Here is a 23845-nt window from a genome sequence, read left to right as displayed (position 1 = left end):
AGTATGCCATAATACCTTTAATATACAGCCTGCAGTGACATCATCATACTCAACACTCAGACTATATTAGTATGTCATAATAACCTTAACACACAAACTACATCAGTATGCCATAATACCTTTAATATACAGCCTGCAGCGACATCATCATACTCAACACACAGACTAAATTAGTATGTCATAATAACCTTAACACACAAACTACATCAGTATGCCATAATACCTTTAATATACAGCCTGCAGTGACATCATTATACTCTTAACAGACAGACTACATTAGTATGTCATAATAACCTTAACACACAAACTACATCAGTATGCCATAATACCTTTAATATACAGCCTGCAGTGACATCATCATACTCAACACACAGACTACATTAGTATGTCATAATAACCTTAACACACAAACTACATCAGTATGCCATAATACCTTTAATATACAGCCTGCAGTGACATCATTATACTCTTAACAGACAGACTACATTAGTATGTCATAATAACCTTAACACACAAACTACATCAGTATGCCATAATACCTTTAATATACAGCCTGCAGTGACATCATCATACTCAACACACAGACTATATTAGTATGTCATAATAACCTTAACACACAAACTACATCAGTATGCCATAATACCTTTAATATACAGCCTGCAGTGACATCATCATACTCAACACACAGACTATATTAGTATGTCATAATAACCTTAACACACAAACTACATCGGTATGCCATAATACCTTTAATATACAGCCTGCAGTGACATCATTATACTTTTAACACACAGACTACATTAGTATGTCATAATAACCTTAACACACAAACTACATCAGTATGCCATAATACCTTTAATATACAGCCTGCAGTGACATCATTATACTTTTAACACACAGACTACATCAATATGTCATAATACCCTTAACACACAGACTTCATCACTATGCCATAATACCCTTAACACACAGGCTACAGTGACATCATTAAACTCTGATTGCAGTGGCATGCTATTTTACTGCTGTTTTCACTGTTTATACGCTCTTTTTACTATTTTCACCATTTAAGTACTGTATTTGCGGTACTTTTCACTGCTGCAAAGCAATCTTTTCTGCTTGTTCTCGTTTTCCCACCAAGCAGTGCTGCAATGACTGATTTGTTAGCTGTTTAAAACATTCTTTAGAGTTTCTTTGCTGATTTTCTGCTGTTTTAAATGTTTTTTAGTGTCTTACTGCTACTCTTCTGCTGTGTTACACATTCTCTAGTGATTCATGCTGAAACTAGGACAGCTAGTAGCTGCAGCATAGTCCAGACACAGTTTTGCCGCATCTGGGTCTGTTTGAAGGGCTGTTTGTTCTGAGCATGTTTTCCAGGCCATCTTAGATTGGAAGGGGCCTTTCTACACACCAGTGAGAGGATTGTGTTGATTGGAACCTTTTTGGTGAAGGGTGGTTGGTCTAGGGCTTGGACTAAGTATGGTCCTTTTGAACCTTTTTAAATTCTTTCAAGTTTTTAGCTTCTGGTATTTAAGCTCTGCATTTGGGCAGGTTTCTGCTTATTTGCACGTTAAGCAGCACCTTGCACTGTCAAGCAATTGTGCGCCATAGCCAGACAGATTAATTCTACAGTTTTTCCCTTAGTCCCTTAGATACAGCTGTAGCACTATGTAGCCATCACCCTTAGCACTTTTCCAGTCAAACAAATACTGCTAGTGTGCTGAAACCTATTAAACTACCAAAACAGGCAGAAATATCCATTCACTGTGCTCCTCCTTGATCAATCCTGAAAAGCCCCCCTTAATGACAACAGTCTTCAACCTAGCATTTTGGACCACCCTTGTTTCTCCTGCCAACCTTGTTGACTTGGGTGTCTTGGGGCAGTGTAGCAATTGTTTCATGTACACCGACAAACATCTACTGATAACTTACTCTAGTACAGAATGTGAGAGATGTAGCTACACCAAGAATCTTGAATCAATGCTCTCTTGCACTCAAAACAGTAACATGAAAGAGGTTGTCAACCCACCCACCACTATACATGCACATAGTACCACTACTCATACACATAGTATGCATCCAACACAAAAATGAATATATAGGGGAGGTTCTCTCAAAAAACCTACCAAGACACCAGAGACCTCCAAAACACAAGACTGCTACAACTAACACAGTTCCCACAGCATCCATGACACATAGCAACACCAATGTCTCACCTACTAAGCTCATAAAGCGTATCACTCAAAAAACACATTTTCTAGTCACTGGAGACTCAATAGTGAGCAGAAGGATGTCCCACTCACCAGGCTGGACAAGGAGAAAATTACAGTCAGCTGCCTGTCCGGTGTCAGGATTCATCAGATCACACATGCAGTCAGGTCTCTCAACAACAAGTGCCATTATGACTCTGTCATAGTTCATGTTGGAGTGATTGACCTGAGATGTTCCTCACTGGACTATATGAAGAGAGACACGACCGAGCTTTTTGAGTATGTGTCCTAGGCAGGTATATCCCTAGCCTTGAGCAGCATACTACCCTCACCTAGAAGGATGCCACAGTATGAACAAAAAGTGATGGATTTCAACAATTAGCTTAGTTTTTGGTGTCATTCAAAGGGGATCCAGTTCCTGTCAGCCTGGGAAGCCATGGTCGACAAACCTCACTGCTTTGCCAGAGACGGTTTGCACCTGGCACCACTAGGCTTTTGGATGCTGGGGAAGGCTCCTGCCTCCCCCATAGTGCCTTTTTTAGGCAAGGTCTCAAAAACAAACTAACTGATGTGAAATTTGCCAATCATAACAAAATAAGGGTCATACTGCTAAATACTAAGAGCTTAAACCAAAAACTGCACACCCTGGAAGCACTTCTATCACTGGAAGATGTTGATATCTGTGCAGTCACAGAAACCTGGCTCAAGGCCTCAGAGAGTACTCTGGCCTTGCAAGGCTACATTCTCTTCCACACCTTCAGACCACAAAATGAACATGTGAGAACCGAAGGAGGCAGTGTTTCCATCTATATTAGAGATAAATTCACCTTCCATCTAGTTAGACTGGACAACTCATTGGAGTTACTCCAAGTTCAGGTTATGGTGGGTAAGACCCCTATTCAAGTCATAGCCAGTTATAGATCCCCCTCCAATGGTCATGATACGCACAAAGCCTACTTGACCAAACTGGAGACAATCCAAATATTATCGAACACTCTGGTTATGGGAGATTTTAATAATCCCACCATCAACTGGGAAACATACTCTAGCCCAAACTCGCTAGTGCAAAAGTTCCTTGACTTTGTTAACTCAAACCCCCTGGAACAAACTGTTCCTACCCCAAGAGGAACAAACATACTAGACCTGGTCCTCACTAACATATCAAACTGATCAGTCACCTTCAATCTGATACTAACACCAGAACGCATAAAGGGCGAAATCAGACTAAAAAACTTTACCAGGGCAAACTATACCCTCCTAGGTGAAGATATAAATGCATTCCAAGCCCATCTCCAGCTGGAAGTGGTAACTACACTGAAGCTTACACTAAAGCCCTGTACAATCACTTGCATAAGTGTATAGACTGCTGTAGCAGAAAGAATCAAAGCCAGAGCCCCAAGTCAAAACAAGCCGCTATGGTGGACATCCAGCATCAACAAACTTTACAATAAATGCAAAAAGTTGTTGTCCAAGAAAACAAAGATGAGACCCCAACAATGGAAAAGCAGCCTCCTCAGCCTCAACAGGCAAATAAGATAACTTGTCAAATACTCTTATCGGCTTCTTTGAGGAAAGACTTAGCAAGCACAGCCAAGGATAAGGCCTTTTACAGCTACGTACATAACCTAAAAGGTAGGACCCAAGCATGTGCAGAACTACTGACCAATGGTATTACACATACTGATCACACAGAGATAGCAAACCTGCTAGCAGATAGGTTTGGTGAAAATTTCACTCCCTTATCCCCTCCAAACCTATCACAAACCTTCCCCCAAACTCCCCCCTACTTATATGAAGAACAGGTCATCAAAGCCTTGTCCAAGGCAAAAAACACAGCCTCAGATGACATTCCAGGCTGTCTTCTTAACAGGTTAAAACATGAACTAGCTTCACCATTAAGTACCCTTTTCAATCATAGTCTAACCTCAGGCTTTATTCCTGCAGAATGGAGAACAGAACAGTTATTCCCCTCCACAAAGGTGTCCTAGCCAACAGAACTGGGGAATTACAGACCCATAAGCCTGACCATCCTCATCTGTAAAGCCATGAAATGTATCATTATGGAACTCATAAATAAAGACATTGGCGACTTCCAAACTCTGGATCCTACCCAATTCGGCTTCATCAAGGGCAGATTCTGCCTGTTAAATTTGGTGGAGTTTTTCCAAAATTTGAACAGGACCACTGACAAGGGTAAATTTATGCACACAGCATACCTTGATTTGGCAAAGGCTTTTAACTCAGTCCCCCACACAGGCATTACCGATAAACCTAGCAAACCAAATATAAACCCCTTTGTTGTAATTTAAGGTTGCCAACTGGCTCACAAATTGGACACACACACTATCAAAGTGGGTGACTCCACATTTACCAGCAGAACTGTTACCAGCGGAGTGCCACAGGGGTCAGTGCTGGGCCCCCTACTGTTTGGTATATACTTCTCAGAGGTTCATGTCAAAACTAAGGGGTTGTGGCTGACCATGTCTGCAGATGACTGCAAACTGCGTGCGATTATTGAATTCCCAAATGATGTCAGTATACTCCAGGAGGGTCTTGCACAGACCAACAACTTGTGTCTTAGTCACGGTCTCAAACTGAATGCAAAGAAATGCATCATCATTCCCTTCAGCACAGTGTCCCTTCACACTATCAGATCAACAACAATGCCTTAAGTACCTACAATGTGGTAAGGGACCTGGGATCACAAGTTGACTGTGACCTTCACTTTGACCACCATGTGTCTGCTGTAGTAAGGAAGGTTTTCTATGTAGCACACTTGATTAATAATGGCTTCGTCCTGAGAGCAAAGGACGTTATAACCCCCCCATACTCAGCATTAATCCGGGACAGAAATATAGGAACATATAGAACACAGTACTATATTTCAAGCCATTGCTGTAAGACATATTATAACAATATGCCTCCTTAACCCTAATCACCCCAAAATAACCACCTTCATGTGTCTGACATCCGATTGTTAGGCAAGTAAAAATAATGATCACTGTAAATGCATTCCAGTCCTTAACAGTACATCACTCACAGACAAGCTATAGTGACCTTCTATGCACACATCTGAGGTTTGTGAAGAAAGTTAAAGAATTAATAATCACATTGCCATAGCCTCTAGATAAGTTATAATGTCCTTTTGTGCAGACAGTTGAGGTTTGTGAGGAAAGTTAAAGAAATAATAATCATTCTGTCCTTAGCCCCTAAACAAGCTATAGTGACCTTCTGGGCACACATCTGAAGTTTGTGAGGAAAGTTAAAGAAATAATAACACACCGTCTAGAGTCCCTACACAAGCTATAGTGACAATATGTACATACATCTGAGGTTTGTGAGGAAAGTTAAAGAAATAATAATCATACTGTCCACAGCCCCTACACAAGTTATAGTGATTTTCTGTGCACACATCTGAGGTTTAAGAGGAAAGTTAAAGAAATAATAATCATACTGTCTATAGTCCCTACACAAGTTTTAGTGACATTTTGTGCATACACCTGAGGTTTATGAAGAAAGTTAAAGAAATAATAATCATACTGTCTATAGTCCCTACACAAGTTTTAGTGACATTTTGTGCATACATCTGAGGTTTACGAAGAAAGTCAAAGAAATAATAATTACACCACCCATAGCCCCTAAACAAGCTATTGTAATCTTCTGTGCATACAGCTGAGGTTTGTGAGGATAGTTAAAACAATCTTAGTCGCACTGTCCATAGCCCCAACACAAGCTATAGTGACATTCTATGTGCACCTCTAAGCATGGCCAGTTTTAATGAGGTTCCGGGCCATGTCAGAATCCAGTTATGTAGCCTTCAGTGTAGGAGTTGCCAGGATTCCAGAAGCTCTGAGGGTCTGGATGTTCCGTGATGAATTATATAAATTATTTTTGAACTATAAAAATTTGCTGCTTTTTTATTTGTTTTTTACTATTAACCATAAGAATTATGCATGTGTTTGACAATGTTGTGCATGGGCACCGATGCAAAAATTTAACACCATGGGGTGCACTGATATTCTCACATAAGTGCGTATGTGTGCGAGTGCACACACACAAACACACACACACACACACACACACACACACACACACACACACACACACACACACACACACACACACTGACATTACCCCTAAAAGTCAGGTCTATCAAAAGCACATACACATATTGACACTTCCACTGACAAGCTAGGTCTATCACAAAATGCACAAATACACAGACACATGCACATGTGTGTGTGTGTGTGTGTGTGTGTGTGTGTGTGTGTGTGTGTGTGTGTGTGTGTGCCTGCACACATGCATACACTCTGCATGCTTACAGACAGGCAAACTAGAGTAATGCCAATTCTCCTACATCAGTTCTTTGGGATGTTGGGGAAAACTAGACATCATGGATAAACCCACACAGACAGAGGGATTGCATGCAGACTTCACATAGAAGCCATAGCCAAGAACTCAACCAGGGCTAAGCACTGTGCGTTGGCAAGACTAATCACTGTGCCAACGATCTTCATTGTATGCATTGCTGATACTTGTTATGGAAAGTGAAAGAAATGACAGCACTCCCCCACCTCCCATGCACACACACAATCACATAAGCATAAGCAAGCATAAGGCATAGCAACACTGATTTTAACAAATACGATTTTTCACACATTTTTCACACTACTTCTGCCATACCAGATCATGGTCTCCTGTTTAACACTAATCAAATAACAGTACGTTAAATCACTTGCACCCACAGATGACCTCCAAACCCATCACTTATATACACTTTACTGTGTACAACTCAGACATTAGAGTGTGGTAATTAATAAATAATAATCAAACTACTCCATCTTGCTTCATGCACATACATAATAGTCTTCCAAAGTCAGATCAATAACCATTTAAACAGTGCAAATGACAAGAGGTTCCATTACTTTTATCCACAGACAACTTCAGTCCCCAACCAGCATTTATAGCTATTTCTGCGTGCACTTCAGATGTCTGATTGTGATAAAAAATGATGGCCACATAATAAATTTCAAATTTGTTCCATATAAACAGTAGCCAGATATTAAAATATTCCAAGTTGTTTCAAACAGCAGTTACTTATTTTCCTCCATAGGCAGACTCCGCAATTATAGCTAATTTGTCCATATACATCTCAGATGTCCATCTCTTATAATATAATATGCTCTCTGTCAACTTCTTGGTGAAAGAATATGGGATAATGCCAAAATACTGCAGAAACAAAGGTCCAAAATCAGGGATAGATTTTAAATACTGTTCTTACATACTTGCAGAGTTGAGAGAACAACAGTTGGTATATTATGAATTTCTGAGCTGATATAAATAGCATGACTTCTCACTTTGGTGGTAAATTTCCCATGTATTTTAATGGAAAACCATTTGATAATTATTTGGCTCTACAGGTACTGTAGTAGAAACATAATTATATAGTAGACATGATAAAAAATGTGATTTTTCTGTTCTATTTTAAAATAAGTTTTGTACCACTTTTTTTTCCAAAAATATTTTATTTTGCATTTTTCAATGTACAGAACAAACAAAGATCGAACAACAACAACAAAGTACTAAAACACCGGGTACATATTTAACGGTGAACAGTATCTATACATCAACATGAAACATCAATATTTAGAACTGTAGAAAAGTGCCATCAAGTATTTTATTACTTCCATTTATCGAGCTTATCCTGTTATGGAGAAATCTTGTCATTACCTATCAAAATGTGTGTTGAAGGTATATCTTTGCACATAAATGCCTGTGTCTTTATGATAATGTGAGTGAATTAAGCTAGCAGTATGTTAAATATCTGTTCCCGTATTTTTAGTTTTTTAACAGTTATTTTTTGCATCAATTACCCATTTATGAGCTAGCATGTGTTTGATTGCCATCTTTTTGAATTCGGCCAAGTTGATATTCATTCTGTCCTCCCATTTGTATGCTATCTATAGTTTCATTAATAGAAATAATGTGATATGTATGGTCGCTTGCTTATGGGATATTCCTGGGGGAGGAATGTGAAGTAGTGTGTATTCCCATGTAAGAGTTGCTTTTTCACAGCCTTGCTTTTGTAGCTGGATTTTTAATGAGTTCCATTGTTTAAATACACATTTGCAGCTCCAAAACGTATTATTTAGATCTGCTTCCTGTGATCGACAGTTTGGTGAATTAGAAGAGTTAAATTTGTGTAGTACTGAGGGGGTAAGATATGCATTGTTGTTGATCATGAGTTGTGTGTAAGTTAACATTTTTGCAATGGTAAAGCTTTATGTGTTAATATCAAAGCTTGGTTTAACTGTTGTTCAGTTATTGATGAGTTACTTTTAAACCAATAGTTAGAAATAAGCATATTATCTTGGAATTTGATCTTGGCTATTAATTTGTACGTGTTGGATATAATTTTTTTCCCAGATAACATTGTGTTCCATAGAGTTTCACAATTGTTTATATCCACCTTGTTTAATTTGGGGTTTTGAAGGTGTTTGGACATACTTGTCTAATTTGTCTCAAGATAATTGTGCACAATTTTGGTAAATTAAGTTGAGATCTCAGGTCTGTAACTGTAAAATCGTGGTAAGAGTAGAGATCTCGAATTCTCAAGTCTTTTAATAAAGGGTAGTTGTCAAGATTTATCATTGAGTTATTAATTTTTAAGTTTGGGTTATTATGGATTGGTTGGAATATGTCCATTGCTGGCCCAAGTTCAAGGGAAATGAACAACTTTTGAAGTACGATAATGAAGTATTTTAGAGGGTTAGTGATCTTATAAGCTGTTATATCTTTTTTGGTTTGAAAAGGAAGAGCTCTAGGATTAATTTCTAGAGATTTGATATAGCTATGATATATTTTCAGCCAAATATGAGACCATTTGTTGGTTGAAGGGGCAAATTCTGCCATCTTTAGTATTCGACTACTATTGATAATGGTATAATATAGTTTAAAATCTAGTAAATTTAAACCCCCTTTTAGTTTTGGTAGAGATAGTTTTTGGTATGATATTCTTGTTTTTTAGGCTCCCAAATTAACTTGGCCAGAAACGTATTAATTTGTTTAAAGAATTTATGTATTACCACTTGTATGGTTATAAATGTATAAATAACTCTGGGAAGAATATTCATTTTGATTATCGAGATCTTACATAGGAATGGTATTTTGAGATTGTTCCATCTGTTGCAGTCTAGCATTATCATAGTCCATTTATTCAGAACATTATTTTGATAAAAATCTTTTTTGTTTTGGAAAAACATAATCCCATGATATTTGGTTGAGTCTTTTAATTCAATTGTGTCTAAAAATGGGATTAACAATAATAGTTTAGGAGGATTTAAGGGGAAACTATTGTTTTTTTTAAGTTAAGTTTATAATTAGATATGCCTGAGAAATAGTCAATTCCTTTTAATAATTTGGGTATGTCAGTGCTGGGGGCGGTGAAGTAAATGTTAAATCATTGGCAGAAGCTGTGTATAAGAATTTAGTTGAAGAGGGATGGTGGGTTATGATATGTTTTCTGTTTAATGTACAGGAACAGCGGCTCGAGGTATAGCTTGAATAAGAAGGGGGATAAAGGGCATCCTTGTCTCGTCCCGTTTTTAATCTTTATTCTGTTTGATAAAGTTCTGTTAATATATAGGTTAGTATAAGGGTTTTCATACAATATTTTAATTATTTGTATAAATTTGCTAGGGAACCCAAAATAAGGTAAGAGTTGAAGTAAGAAAGTGATACTCACTCTATCAAATGCTTTATGATCGTGAACCACCATTGTGTATATGGGAGTTTTCTTAATGTTTGCAAAGGTTATCATGGCTTCAAGAGTTAAGGTGTTATCACAAGTCTGTCTAAATGGAGTAAAATCTGATTGTTTAAGAGAAATGATGTTGTTTATAGTGTTCTTTAGTCTGTTTGCTAGTATTAAAGTAAGAATCTTAGTGTCTATATTTAGTAACGATATTGGTCTGTAGCTACTAGGCTCTTTAGGATCTGATTGTTCTTTCAACATAAGAATGGTTTTTGAGACATTAAAATGTAAATAATTTATTTTGTTGTTTATTATGTAATTTAGTACCTGTCATAATATTTTAGCAATTAGTGGTGTGAAGCACTTGTAAAATTCTGGTGTGAGGCTATCTGGACCTGGAGCTTTATTTATTTTCAGATTTTTAATTGTGTTGATGATTTACTTTATTGATATTGGATTTCTTAGGTTATTTTGTTGGTTAGCATGTAGTTGCGGGAAAACTATATCTTGAAGGAAAGCTTCCCTTTCCATTTCTGAAGATGATAAAAATTGTTCTCCATAAATCTGAGTATAAAGTTGTTCAAAGAGGTTTATTCTTGTCTGGTTATGTATATATGATTTGTTCTGATGGTAAATTTCTGTTATAATGGGTGTGAATTTGTGTAGAGTAGTTAGTCTTGCTAAGGCCTTGGATGGCATTTGAACAGTCTCCGTGTATTTTCACTGACTCCCCTACTGGATCTGACAACTTAAACCCATGGTTCATATATCACTGCAGACAGCATCTATGTCTTCCTGTCACCCACATATATAATTTTTGTCTCACTCAAAATATCATGCCACAGATTTGGAAACTACTCTAGTTAAACTCCTCCCAAAACAAACCAACCAAAAATGAGTTTTTTTTTTTTTTTATCATTTCTAAGTTGACGATATCTCACTTGGTCGAGGGGGGCTTTAGTTGGGCTCCCATTTTTGCTTCTGTCTCAAAGACAAATCTGCCCATTCATTAAAAAATGACTCTATGTCAGCCTTACCTTATCACCCTAGAAAAAGCCAAACGGCTACTCATAAAACAAAGATGTAACCTACTTTTAGGATCCTACCTTTATAAACTACTCCATCTCCACATATTTACTCCTCTTGCAGCTAGACTTCACGAAAAAAAAACTCCTCAAACAGCCTGAGACACTGTTTACAAGTCACAGCAACTCTCATGCCCCTAGAACCAAATTCCACAGCATTGCACATGCTCTCTCCTCTCAGGCACCTACTGTTTTGACAAGCTCTCCCCATGAACATTAAGAAAATCAGCACTTATTCCAAAATTCAGAATGCAACTCAAAAAAGCACTTCTTCATCCAAGCCAAATGCTCCTGCTTCAACACAGGACATATCACTTAACCTGTCTCCTTTCAAAGTCTCTTTCCTCTCTTAAAATTCACAGAAGATTGACCCACTTTAGAAACTAATGTATATATTGTATGTTACACTGTGCTTGTTCTCAAGAATGTATATAAACATTTTCTTTCTATGTAATTAGTCTGAACTACTCGGTTATTGCTTAGATTTTCAATTTTTTTGCTTATGGAATGTTTTGTATTTTATCTAGGCAGAGCCTGAAACTGGTCAGTATTGATCAGTGCATTACCCTGGTAAACAAATATAATGAAATTAAATAATAAATAAATAAATAAATAAATAAATAAACTCTGCAGTACTGCCTGCCTTGATGAATCAGTGGGACTACAGGCTGGGGTCAGGCAGTATAACAGTAATGAGCTTCCAGAAATAATAACTCCATAATAATAATTTTATACTCTTAGCTCTGTCTGCACTTAGCAACAGCTTGACTGCTATAACATTCCTTTTGTTTTATTTTTCCTTGCAGTTGTAGTCTCTGTGTCTGTCAGTGTTACTTCTCTAAGAACAGCATATTCTTCAATTTTGTTAACATATTTATACAACTCTAGAATAGTCTCTGTGTCTGTCAGTGTTACTTCTCTAAGAACAGCATATTCTTCAATTTTGTTAACATATTTATACAACTCTAGAATTCTTTTCTCCCTTTTTGTTGGATAAATAGTGAGCAATATTGTCTCCTCCTTTTATGCACTGAACTCTGAACTGGTTAAAAGAAGCCTAAAGACGGTCTCACTGTTAATCCTGAGGCTACATGATACAGTGTCAAGTGGTTTGTGTGTTGTATCATGCTTCATCTTGGACAGCAGATACAGTGGAGCTTGAAGAAGCTGACACAAGTGTTAGTGGTGCTCTGCTGGAGAAGAGCATAAGCCCCTCAAAAGATTGGCAAGCTGGCCCACTCCCTACCACCCAGAGGAGCTCATCAGCATTCCCAGGCAGGAACAAACTGGCGAAGGGTTCTTGCTCACTGCGGATTTCCAGTTCCTCGTATCATAGAATGAATGGGTCATTTGGGTTTAGGGAGAGGAATGAATGTGTTGAGTCAAGGGATAGTGCAATATTTATGTCTGCTAAGGCTCCTACTCTGTTAAAGGGGCATAACCTTATTACAATATTCTCAGCTAACTTCAGAACTTTTACCAGTACACCTTTTACCATTACAAAAATGAAACAATCAAAATTACTGTATTACTTTGGCTGTATTCCATTTAGAAAATATGCCATCTCTGTGTCACACTGTTTCTTAAATGTACCCCCTACTCCATCAATATATTCACTATGCCACACAATGTGATAAATACCTCACTGTATCAAAGTTTACTAGTGCGCTTAAGCAGCTCATACTAAAGTCAAGAAGAGAATTCTGATGAGAAGGCTGTCAGAGCTTCCTAAAGAGCAAGAAACTTCTGGAAAACAGCATGTAAAGGTTCATCACCAGAAGGAACTGCCACAGTCAGACCTGATCCAGCTTTGTGGCTGGGTTACAGATGAGTGTGACAGGGAGTACCTGTAGGTGTGGTTTACCTGGACCTCAGCATGGCCTTTGACTGTGTTCGACACAAGTGGCTGACAGGAAAACTGGAATTATTGGGCAAAGGATGAAGCCTAAGGAAGTTGATTGCTATGTGGTTGTATGGTAGGACACAGACAGCTGTGGTGAGGCAGACAATGTCAGAAATAAGAAAGTGATTAATGGAGAACCATGGGGATCAGTCCTGAGTCTATGGCTCTTTTGTGAGTTTGTTTCAGACACAGCAGCAGATCAGCCTTTTTGCTGACTACATGAAGACAAGTACAGCAACATTAGATGATGGGTAAAATTCGAAGGAAGGAATGGAAAAGCTGGCAAAGTGCTCAGAGGGTTGGCAGCTGAAGTCCACTGCAAACATGCAGAGCACTGCACTTAGAAGTATCAGCTAGAATGAGTGAAAGAGATGACAACACAGAAGGAAAAGGATTGACAAATATTGATCACAAGTGCACTGTATCTCCAGGAGTACAGAAAGATGGCAAAATCATCAGCAAACAGAATACCGAGGTGCATCTCAGATGGACTAGACTACAGAAGCAAAGAGGTAATACCACCATTCTGTGGGGACTATGTGAAATTACACCCCAAGAAATGAATGAAGTTTGTAGGCCATACATGGAAAGGGACATTAAGCATGCTGAAAGGAGTCTACAGAGAGACAGAGATAACAGAGAGAATGCACAGGATTTAATGAAAAGGAGATGATCAGAGATTAGAGGACTTAGAGCTCGTCTCATTAGGGATCAGAAGAGATGAGAAACAAGATACTGCCACACAAGATCAAGGCATAACAAGAAGGATACAGGGGAAAGGAAGTGTAAAGAAAACAGATTGTAGGGATGAATCACTCCTTATATTTCTTCATATGCTACCAGAGTGGGTGATAATGACAGATTCCACACAGACATTCAAAACAGTATGCAACAGGTGGAGAAGGGTAGGGCAATTACATACAGGAATTCATTTCGGCATGAAACGGGTGGAGAGGGTAGGGCAATTCCACACAGAAATTTAAAAGGACATGCAATGGGTGGAGAGGGGTAGAGCAATTCCACACAGGAATTCAAAAGGGCATGCAATGGCTGGAGAAGGGTAGGGTAAGACGTGAGGTAGAATATTAAATGCATTTAAACAACAGACTACATGGCCTTAATTTTACCTTTTGTCAATGAGTTAACATTGTTTATTTAATTTTGGTTACTCGGGTACAGCACTGATCAGACTTGACCAATTGCATGCTCAGCCCAGGTTACAAACTTAATAATAACAGCAAGGTATAAATAATATTTTTTACAGAGAGTATAGTACAGCCATGATGTAAAACGATGCACCCGTATCAAAGAAGTATATACTTTATTCACCAAAAGTGGTTATATCGTAACACCAAGAAGTGGAACAGAACTATGCAATAATTTAACTGTAACAGCCATATAAAGCTTGGTGTAGGGCTGACAGTAACACATGTTGTGTCTTAGGTAGCAAGCTGTGGCATAACAAAGGGGAAGGCATAGAGTAAACAGGACATGGGAACATATTGAATCCTGGAAAACACACAAAGCAGGCAAATGCCTAAACAATGCCAAGCATATTGTGGACTGAGAAACCAGAGTAATAAAGAACATCAACCATGTAAAAAGAAATTTCATCAAGGGTATACTTAGAAAAATCTGTAACAATCCTTTACTTTTTAGCAAGCAACTTAACCTCTCAATTAACATTACCTAAAGTCCTTCAGTCGCACACAGTGGCTTTATAATCATTAATGCTTGGGGTACTAAATAACGTTTTGCTACACATTCTGCAGTACAGTGTAGCCACTGCAGTTATTCAAGAATCCCAAACACCAATCGTCCTGCAGCTCAAAATTCACAGAGCATGCCATTATTATGATTTAATTCAAGTAGTATAGAACAAATTAACAAATGACTTAGCTCCTGCACTCTTATACCACATTAATCATGCTTCAACTTTTTGTCAGTTGTTAAGTAATTGTCGTCTACTTCATAAAACCATGGTCACCACCAATAGGTCTCTGAAAATTGCTAAAGTCTAACTGCTAAAACAACCAGCTACCTTTCAAGGAAAGTTAGAGAATTTGGTAAAACAGATAGAGCAAAGATTGAGGATGCTGTAACAGAACATGTCCTAATATACTGGTGAATAATTACCATACAGTCTATTTTAATTCCAAAATTATTGCATGTTTCCACTATATCTGCAAATATGTCTGACAGTGTTACACATAAGATGGTCAAATCTTAGGATGGCAAACTCAAACCAGAAATTCTGCCAGTTATGTACACTGTACAATGCTGAATAAAACTGGCTACGTTAATTACAGAAAACACAAAATACCGTGGTTGAGATGAATAATCCATTGGTAAAACAAATAAAAAATAGAATATGGAATGCTCAGTAGTACATAAACACGATTTATTAAAAGGTAAGCAGTTTCACAATTGCTTCATCAGACCATGTAACAAAATAAAATAAATCACACCTATATACATGTTGACACCAATTAGCAAAGAACCAATCCCTAGAAAATAATTCTTAAAGCTCTTGCCCTTCTTTTGTTCAAACACTAGGTGCTCCCCAACAGCCTTGGTTACTTCCAGACACCTTTTTTAAAATTTTCCAGTTGCTAGTTTCTCTCCACACTGCTGTGAGTACCCGTAGTAGCCATTTCTCCCCTATCTCACCCAGCATCTTTATCATATCTGCTGTGACCTCATCAGAGCCTGTTGTGCTTGCCCTGACTTCATTTTCCTTATTGCTATTCTTACTTCTTCTAGGGTGGTCTCCTCTTCTTCTCTCATTGCAGGCTGTGTCTGGGGCAGTGCAGCTTCTGTGGGGCTTTCTTCATTCAGAAGCTGTGGGCAGTACTCCTTCCATCTGCCTTTGATGTCCTGTGGACTGTTGAGCAGGTTTTTGCTGGGATCACTTGTAAAGGGTGTCTATCTTCTATAGAATATATAAAGATATAAAATATAAAATATAAAAAATATATAAAGATATAGAATATAGTCTATAGAAGACTATCTTCATCTTTCATTTTACCTTTTTTATTTTATATAAAAATATATAAAGATACAGAATATAGTCTATAGAAGACTATCTTCTTTATCTTTCAGTCTTTGCCTTGCAACCTGATATAGTTTCTTTGTGCCATGTACTGAGTTACTTTCCAGAATCTGATAGAGCATACCTCCCAACTGTACCAAATTACTCATTTTTTACTGAGTTTTGGGGTCCAAAACATGGGGTACAACTATTTCCGAAAGGCACCACTTAATTTCCAATTTACCGGCTTTTTTTGAACTCCCCCCCGGCCCCAGCTTTTTGAGCTGATGTCATCACATGCGTGATGACGTCAGCTCTGTGAAACGGCCTGTCGGAATGGAGGTCAGCTAGCACCATAACGTGCGTGCATTTCCAGCACCAAAGGATAATGGAATTTAACATTAGCTGCTGCAAAGGAATGGAACAAGTAAGCTGCTGGGGAATGATATGGATTGGAACTTATGCTGCTATAAGAGACAAGCAAGGGAACGGAGCTGGGTAAACTGCGAGCAGCAAGAGATGAGCAAGGTAAGCTGATGAGGTGTGTGTGTGTGTGTGTGTGTGTGTGTGTGTGTGTGTGTGTGTGTGTGTGTTTTTCTGGCCTGCACCATCTTTAGTTTTTTTTTTTTTGCCACATTGCAGTGTTCATCAGTTGGTTTGTTCATCCTCCTCTAGATGATATCCAGAGTGATAAGTAAACTTTTGTAAGGTTTATTTTACCTTTCCATGTAATTTTTTATTTTTATTGATAGTTTGTTAAGTATGAGTACTCTTTTGTATTCTTGGATTTATCTGAGGCTGATGTCATCAGAATCAGAGTTATTTTTTACCTTCATTGTCTGCTCTGTCTGGAAGAGGTTTACCCTGTGTATACTTGTAAGAAATGTCCTTATTTTAAAAGAAAGATTGTAAAAAGTAAGGCTGAGAATTGTGAAGACTTTTTGGAGCACTAGATGCTTCTAGTTTATATTAAAGGATGCCCTTCTCAGTGTATTTGGCTGAAACATAAGTGCCACTGAAAAATGGATGAACTAAAGACAGTAGTCTGTAGTGTGTCAGGCAGTGTGCTTTGTGTCATGTAGACCTAGCTGGTCCTACAGAGGCCTGAGCATTCTGGCTTTGAGGAAGTGCTATTTGGTAAGTCTGGGCTCTGGCAGCTAGCTTCAGTACATCTGTCAGAGCCCATGTGGAGGCTGACAGTGGTGTAGTACTAACCGGTTTGCACTATTTCTCACCAAAAAATATAACTGCAGGATAATGAGATTCTGGGCCCCAGGCATCTTCTGTTGGAGACCATTTTAAACAGATCCCAGGGGAATACCCATCTCCACCTCCATTTTTGTGCAGCAATTCTTTGTTAAACAGCATTTGAAACTGTCAGATCCTGCAGCCTGTGTTGTTGCAGAATGGACGTCCAACCAGAATGTATTCATTTTTCAGATGTTTGCCTAGCTTACTTCAACTACAAGAGACTTTCAAAGGACTATACAGTGGCCTGGCAAAGGTGTATGCTAGTCCCTTCTGCAGAACATTAGTAATGGAACACTGAGTCAGTGATTTCATCTAAAATTTCTTTGCTACCAGCATAAGAGGAAAAACATCAGATATGTTAGTCCACGTTGAATTGTAAAAAAAAAATCTGTATTGATGTCCTCAGTTTTGCTGATCCTGAGTTTCTGATGCAGAATCGCTGACTGAGGGCATGATTTTGTAGGGAAATTATGAATGGGGGCACATTTAATCACTTTACTGCAATTTCTTCACTGTGAAAAATGACTCTGAGTTCTATAAGCCCGCCATCCAAACCCAAACACACACACACACTGCTGTAACAAGCCTCAGCCCAAAGATTATAGTAATGAGAAACCATGAGAACAAAGCAACTGATGAGGAATTGCAATGCATAGCTTCTTGCAGTTCAGCTGAGCTAACAGTAACAGATTTTGTCAGGGGGTTACTTAAGCTCATTTGTCAGGGGGTTACTTAAGCTCATTTTTGTTTTGTGTAAGTGTCTGAAGTACATGCAAGCTTCTCATTTTACTAATAAAAGGTGGTTACCTTCTCTCTGCAGTTGCTGTAAATGGGATTATTATGGATGGTGACAGGGAGACAGGCCCATACTTTTGGTGCTAGGACTGAGAATGTACTGTAACCGAGACTTTGTTGGTCTAGTAAGCAAATGGTCACTGATGGTCTAACAGAGATGTTGTAAAGTGTATTTCTGATGGCTAGTCTTTGGCTAATGGCTGGAGAAGAGACTCTATAAATGGTCTTACGGTCAAAACAAAGCCTAAAGATTTTGTTAGCTTCAGTTTGGAGGTCTTCGATGTTTTACTCAGAAGCATGTGTGAATAAAGGTAGAATATAGTTCAACTGTAATTGTAAGATGTCCTGTCAATACCATTTCTTCCTTCAGGAATGAAGAAGTGTGACATTCATATAATGTAAAGTTACTTTTTGCCTTTAAGTTTGTGATGTGCAGTAACATATTAAGGTTAGGCTTGAGGGGAATCTCTAAATATTTTAAAGAAATAATATGCTCTTTGGGTTGGTTACAGTAACATATGGATTAAATAATCCCAAAGAACATCATGTTGGTCTCTGTAACATTGAAATATAGCTGCTTACAAAGCAACCACAGTTTTGGATATATATATATATATATATATATATATATATATATATATATATATATATATAAATGTGTGTGTAAGTAAACTTTTATGATGGAAATGTTCTGAACTAGGCAGTTTTATCATTATTGGTTCATACATTTTGTTTCATTGCCTACTGGAAAAATGTTCAAACAATAAATTTAAAATGTGCTCTAAGTCTAACAAGTGTGCTGTATTATACAAGGAATATAATTTAATAAAGTCAGGAAGGTGTATCAAAGAACACATGTATGTTTCTTGTTCTGTGTGCAAGGGGCCTATGGTAATCTTTATCCACCGTTGACCAGATGCATTTTCTTTGGATGTGGTGTGGGTTTCAATGCTGTTTCAATGAATGTGAGTTTCAAGGGCAGAGAAGTTTTATGTTATGTCTATTTTCATTGTGAGTATTGCTTTGTTTAGCAGATGTCTATTAGTGTTTGCGTATTGTGCTATAAAATGTAAATATAAAATCCAAATAATCATTGTAGAAGTAAAGCTGTATGCTCATTAGTGTTTATGGTAAATGGGGCAAAACAGACAGATAATGGGACATTGGAATGGGTGGAGGGGGACTCTGATGCCATATTTTGGTTGCCTGTTCTTCAGTTTCTGTATTGAAGGCTGGTATCCCACAATTCCACTGGAGTGGGCGGGGTTACATAATTCTGTATGCAAATGTTATGCTAATCAGTGTACAGATTTGTACCTCTTTTTCATGGGCTTTGTCCAGATTTTTGATCTTTCCAGGTTGAGTGGTATGTGGTAGAGTGCTTATAATGCCCCATTCTTTGCAATTGCAAATTCTTTCTTAGCTTCTTTGTTAGCCAACCAGTATTCCTTCCTAGCATGGTCGGTCTTTTCTATCTCCCACTTTCCCCTGCATTCCTTCTTTTTTCATTCCACCACCACCTTTCCTTATGTACTTTACTTTCATACCTGGCTCGACCACACATCTGTTCTGTAGTCCTCACACAATGTTTGAAAATGTACTCGATGAACTCCCTATTCATGATAACTTCATTATTTTTGCTAGACTTTAATTATCTGTAATAAACTGGAGTACTTACACCCCAATGTGAGATATGCCCAAAAGTTCTTAGAATTAATAAATAGAACCCTGATCGACCAGACTGTTAACAAACCCAGTACAGGACATAACAATTTTGATGTGGTGTTTAGAAATATAGGTTTGTCTTATATAATTCCCCTGACAACTCCCCGGATAATTAAACTAGTTACATTCACTTTCCAAATTTCTAAGCCCACTGAAATCAACTTCATAATTCAAGGATTTCAAATGTACTAATCACATAAAGTTCTGTTATTGCATTTCAAGATTCATTACAGTAGTATCATCCCAGATATTGCCAAGGCAGGTAGCTTCACAATGGAATTCTATGCCCACTTAGATAAATGTGTAGAACTGTCAGTCCCAACCAGAACTAAATATAATGGGGACATTTAAAAACAACCTAACACAAACAAATACATGGTATAATGATGTCTCCAAAAGTCTTTAATGAAAGATTCCAAGAACTAAAGTTAAAAGCAAACCACCCTGGTGGCCTACTAGCACAAATAAACTCTATAACAAAAGAAAAAAAAAATCCTTAAAGTATACAACATATGAAATGATCTTCATATCAAAGATTACATCAGAAAATTGACTAAAAACTTGATAAATACTATTATGTACTTTTGCTAAGAGCAGTTACAAATCCTTTTTCAGCTATCTTAGGAAAATAACAAATAACACTCAACAGACTACTGAACTTACATTGGCATCACCTACTCTGATCCAGTAGATGTTGCTGATGTATTAGCAAACACATTCAGTGTGAATGGTACCCCAGAAATGACTATCCAAAGCCCCTTATCCCTGAATCCCTTAGACCCTCCATCATCACTAAAGAAAATATACTGAAGGTGCTCCCGAAGACTGAAAACATTTCCTCATTGAGATCTGATAATATATCTGGCAGTTTAATAAACAGCACAAAGCAAGCCCTGGCAGGGCTACTCCTTAAACTATATACCATGAGTGTAACCTCTGGCTTTGTCCCTGAGGTTTGGTGCACAGCAGTAGTGATGCCGCTCCACAAAAGTGACCCCACTATTGACCCTGTGAATTAAAAACCATCAGCTGAGTCATGGAACATATTATAACTGATCTGGTAAACAATGATATTAAAAATCTTACCAGGTGAGAACCACAGTAGTTTGGCTTTGTCTAAGGCAGATTCTGCTTAATGAATTTGGTTAACTTCTTTGAACAGGTAACACATGCTGTCCACATGGCGTACTTTGTTCTGGCCAAAGCATTTGACACCATCCCCCATGCTACGATAGTTATTACACTTAGTGCATTATATATAGATCTCTATGTGGTAAGATGGGTAGCAAATTGGTTAAAAGACAAAATCCACACTGTGTAGGTAGTAGGTGCCTCATAAAAGAAAATGAAGGTGAGCAGTGGTGTCCAGCAGCCAATAGTGATGCAATCACTTCTGTCTGGCATTTACTTCTCTGATCTCCATAGCATAAACCAAGACCTTTGGCTAATCAAATTTGTGGCTGATACCCAAATAATTTATAATTTATATCTGCAAACATCTGTGATCTGAACTGACTTATTTACTAAGTACCAGTACAAAAGGCAAATAAATTAATCAAGAGCTCACCAGATATCCATTAACATAAACAAATGAGCACTGAGTCATGTATTATCCACCTTGTGGATCACTTGGCCTATACACGCCCATCACATTAAAAAAAATCAAACTTTTCCAGCTTTTTAAATCTGTAGATAATGCTACACTTTTGCGAAATTACTATAATTCTACTGGTCAAATTTATGAACTTACCTCATATGGGAATATAAGTGAACAATTCCTCAACTAGTACTAAGTCTTCAATAATCTCTCAATTTTCTAGAAAGGTGAAGACATACTTTGAAACAGCTGAAGTCCCTCATGTATTTAATGCAAAATGATTACTTCATAAATTAAGCCACAGTGTCCATCTTTACAAGAAAATGCTGCCACAAAACTTTCATCTGCTACAGTTGGAGCTTAAATACACAATGCTTGTGCAACTCAGTCTTTACTTTTATATAATTAAAGATACTGCACAAGCACTAACCAAATGGCAGAAAATGTATCTGTGACATGTGATAATGCTGCACGTTAAACATTTCTCATCCACTCCCTTTAAATACGCATTGACCTAGAAGAGCTAAGAGAGAGAGTCAACAAAGCATGCATAAACAATAAAATAGAATAATATTACAAGGTGTTTTCCTTAGTGTTCCTTCTAACTAAATTTTCACGTCATGCTAGGCAGTGACACCCCATTAATAACTGACTGTATTTTGCTCAAAGCAACAGCTAATGTCAGACACAGATAGTTATTTTTACAGTCAAACATTAACAAGTAAAATATTCCATCATCTTGAATTTAAACTTATATCTTTCATAAAAAGTAACCTTACTTAACCAGTCTATGCTCTCGGTTCACCCCAGAAGAGTGACACTTGGGTCCAGCGGGCTTACCCAGTTAACAAATATATATATATATATATATATATATATATATATATATATATATATATATATGCAGAGAGAGAGAGAGAGAGAGAGAGTAAGTAAAAAACATAATACTGGGCCTCTGTGGCTATGATTACCTTTGTTAGTATCCCATCTTCCCTGTGGTTCTTCTGTAAAACGTGCTGAAGTGCCAAATGAATCTTTTGTTGGAGTTTCTCGATCTTCACCTTCTCCTGTAGCCAGGAGCGATCTGTGATAAAATAAACATTAGGATGAAATAATTTGTATGCTGTGTGTAATCTAATGATACAGGAAGTGCCTAATTTATGTGTTTCTCAAGCAAGGAAGGATTTGATCAGGATAAAGAAGATAATGGAGATCAGCTCTCCTAGCTAGCTAACAGGTTAGAAAACATGGACTAATGACTAAACTGAGAAACTGTTGTTACGAGAAAAATCAGGTATCATTACATAATGGCAAAGATGTAAATGCTATGTAATACAGTCTTAAGATTAACATTTAACTGTTGTGTTAGACAGTTAGTGGTTTGAGGAAAGAAAAACTATACAAACATTTTCAGAAATAACTGATCTTCCAAGGGTGTCTTGTATTTCTTTCTCAAATAAGCTGGAAGAACTTTCATTGTTAAATGATAGCACTTCAGACCAGATTCTTCAACAGTTGATTGTATGGGGCTGCCCAAGATTAGGGCTAAATGAACAAAGAATGATTTCTTGAGGAACAATTCCATCAAATGATTCACCAAAAATATTGTTTTCAAACAGTGCTGATGAAAAACAGTTTTTTTTAGTAATATTTCTGCATTTCAGTGGAAAACTTTCAATGTTTTTCAGTGAATTCAAGAGTGAAAGAGCTGTTTTCATCACTTTCTGCATTCTAAAAGAATCATTTTGTGGAACTGTGTGATGTTCAGTTGTTCTGCTCCCAGCCCATGTCAGTACTAACTACCATCATAATCTTCACAATCCTCACAGCATCATACACTATATAACATAAACAAATCTGTTCAAATGCCCTAATACACTCAGTGTTCCTCAATATTCCTCTTAACCTTTTTCCTACTACCTATATTACTTTACCTTCAAACTAAACAAAGCACCATTCAAATAACTACAGATGACGCCCTCAGACACCCTCTAATTTCTAAATACAGCTAGCAAAGTGTACAAAGTCCTCAGTCTGGAACATGTTCCACTCACCACCCTATGCACTAAACTTATACAAACACATACTACCTTTATATATTATTCCAAAACTACCACGACCTGAACATTCTGCTTTAAAAAGTCATTTACCTCTTGCACTCCACACACTTCTTTACCAAAAATACCTTATACAGCTGACATCAATGATCTTCCATTTATAGAGTTAAAAGCAATCCAGAATGCAATCCGGGTTCAACACTCCCCACCCCTGCTATTTGTTATCCAGCTTAACTCTCATACTACCAGTCCAGTAGCCTAAAATATGCCCTTCTAAATGCTAGCAATGCAAGAAGTAAACTAACCCAAACTGGGCCATTTGCCTAAAATATGCATACCTCAGTTCTGGCAATGTAAGAAATACAATAACCAAAACTAGGCCACCCACCTATAATATGCCCTCCTCAGTGCTGGCAATGTAAGAAGAAAACTAACCCAAAC

The 23845-nt window shown here is 37.6% G+C and overlaps 1 protein-coding gene across 2 annotated transcripts in view; it reads right to left on the bottom strand.

Annotated features, from left to right (window-relative positions):
• LOC122806629 (nuclear receptor ROR-alpha A) overlaps nucleotides 1-23845 on the bottom strand; it is a 1380884-nt gene that overhangs the window by 13901 nt on the left and 1343138 nt on the right. For both annotated transcript variants that reach the window (XM_044077211.1, XM_044077212.1), the window contains one exon: nucleotides 22319-22431. In XM_044077211.1, the coding sequence (XP_043933146.1) occupies nucleotides 22319-22431 (113 nt within the window). The remainder of the gene's footprint in view (nucleotides 1-22318; nucleotides 22432-23845) is intronic.

The sequence above is a fragment of the Protopterus annectens genome, chromosome 7.part0 (genome assembly GCF_019279795.1).
Source record: "Protopterus annectens isolate FY-2018-M chromosome 7.part0, PAN1.0, whole genome shotgun sequence".
In the NCBI taxonomy this organism is placed as follows: Eukaryota; Metazoa; Chordata; order Ceratodontiformes; family Protopteridae; genus Protopterus; species Protopterus annectens.
Note: the sequence above shows the minus strand (reverse complement) of the source record. Positions and strands in the feature narration are given on the sequence as shown.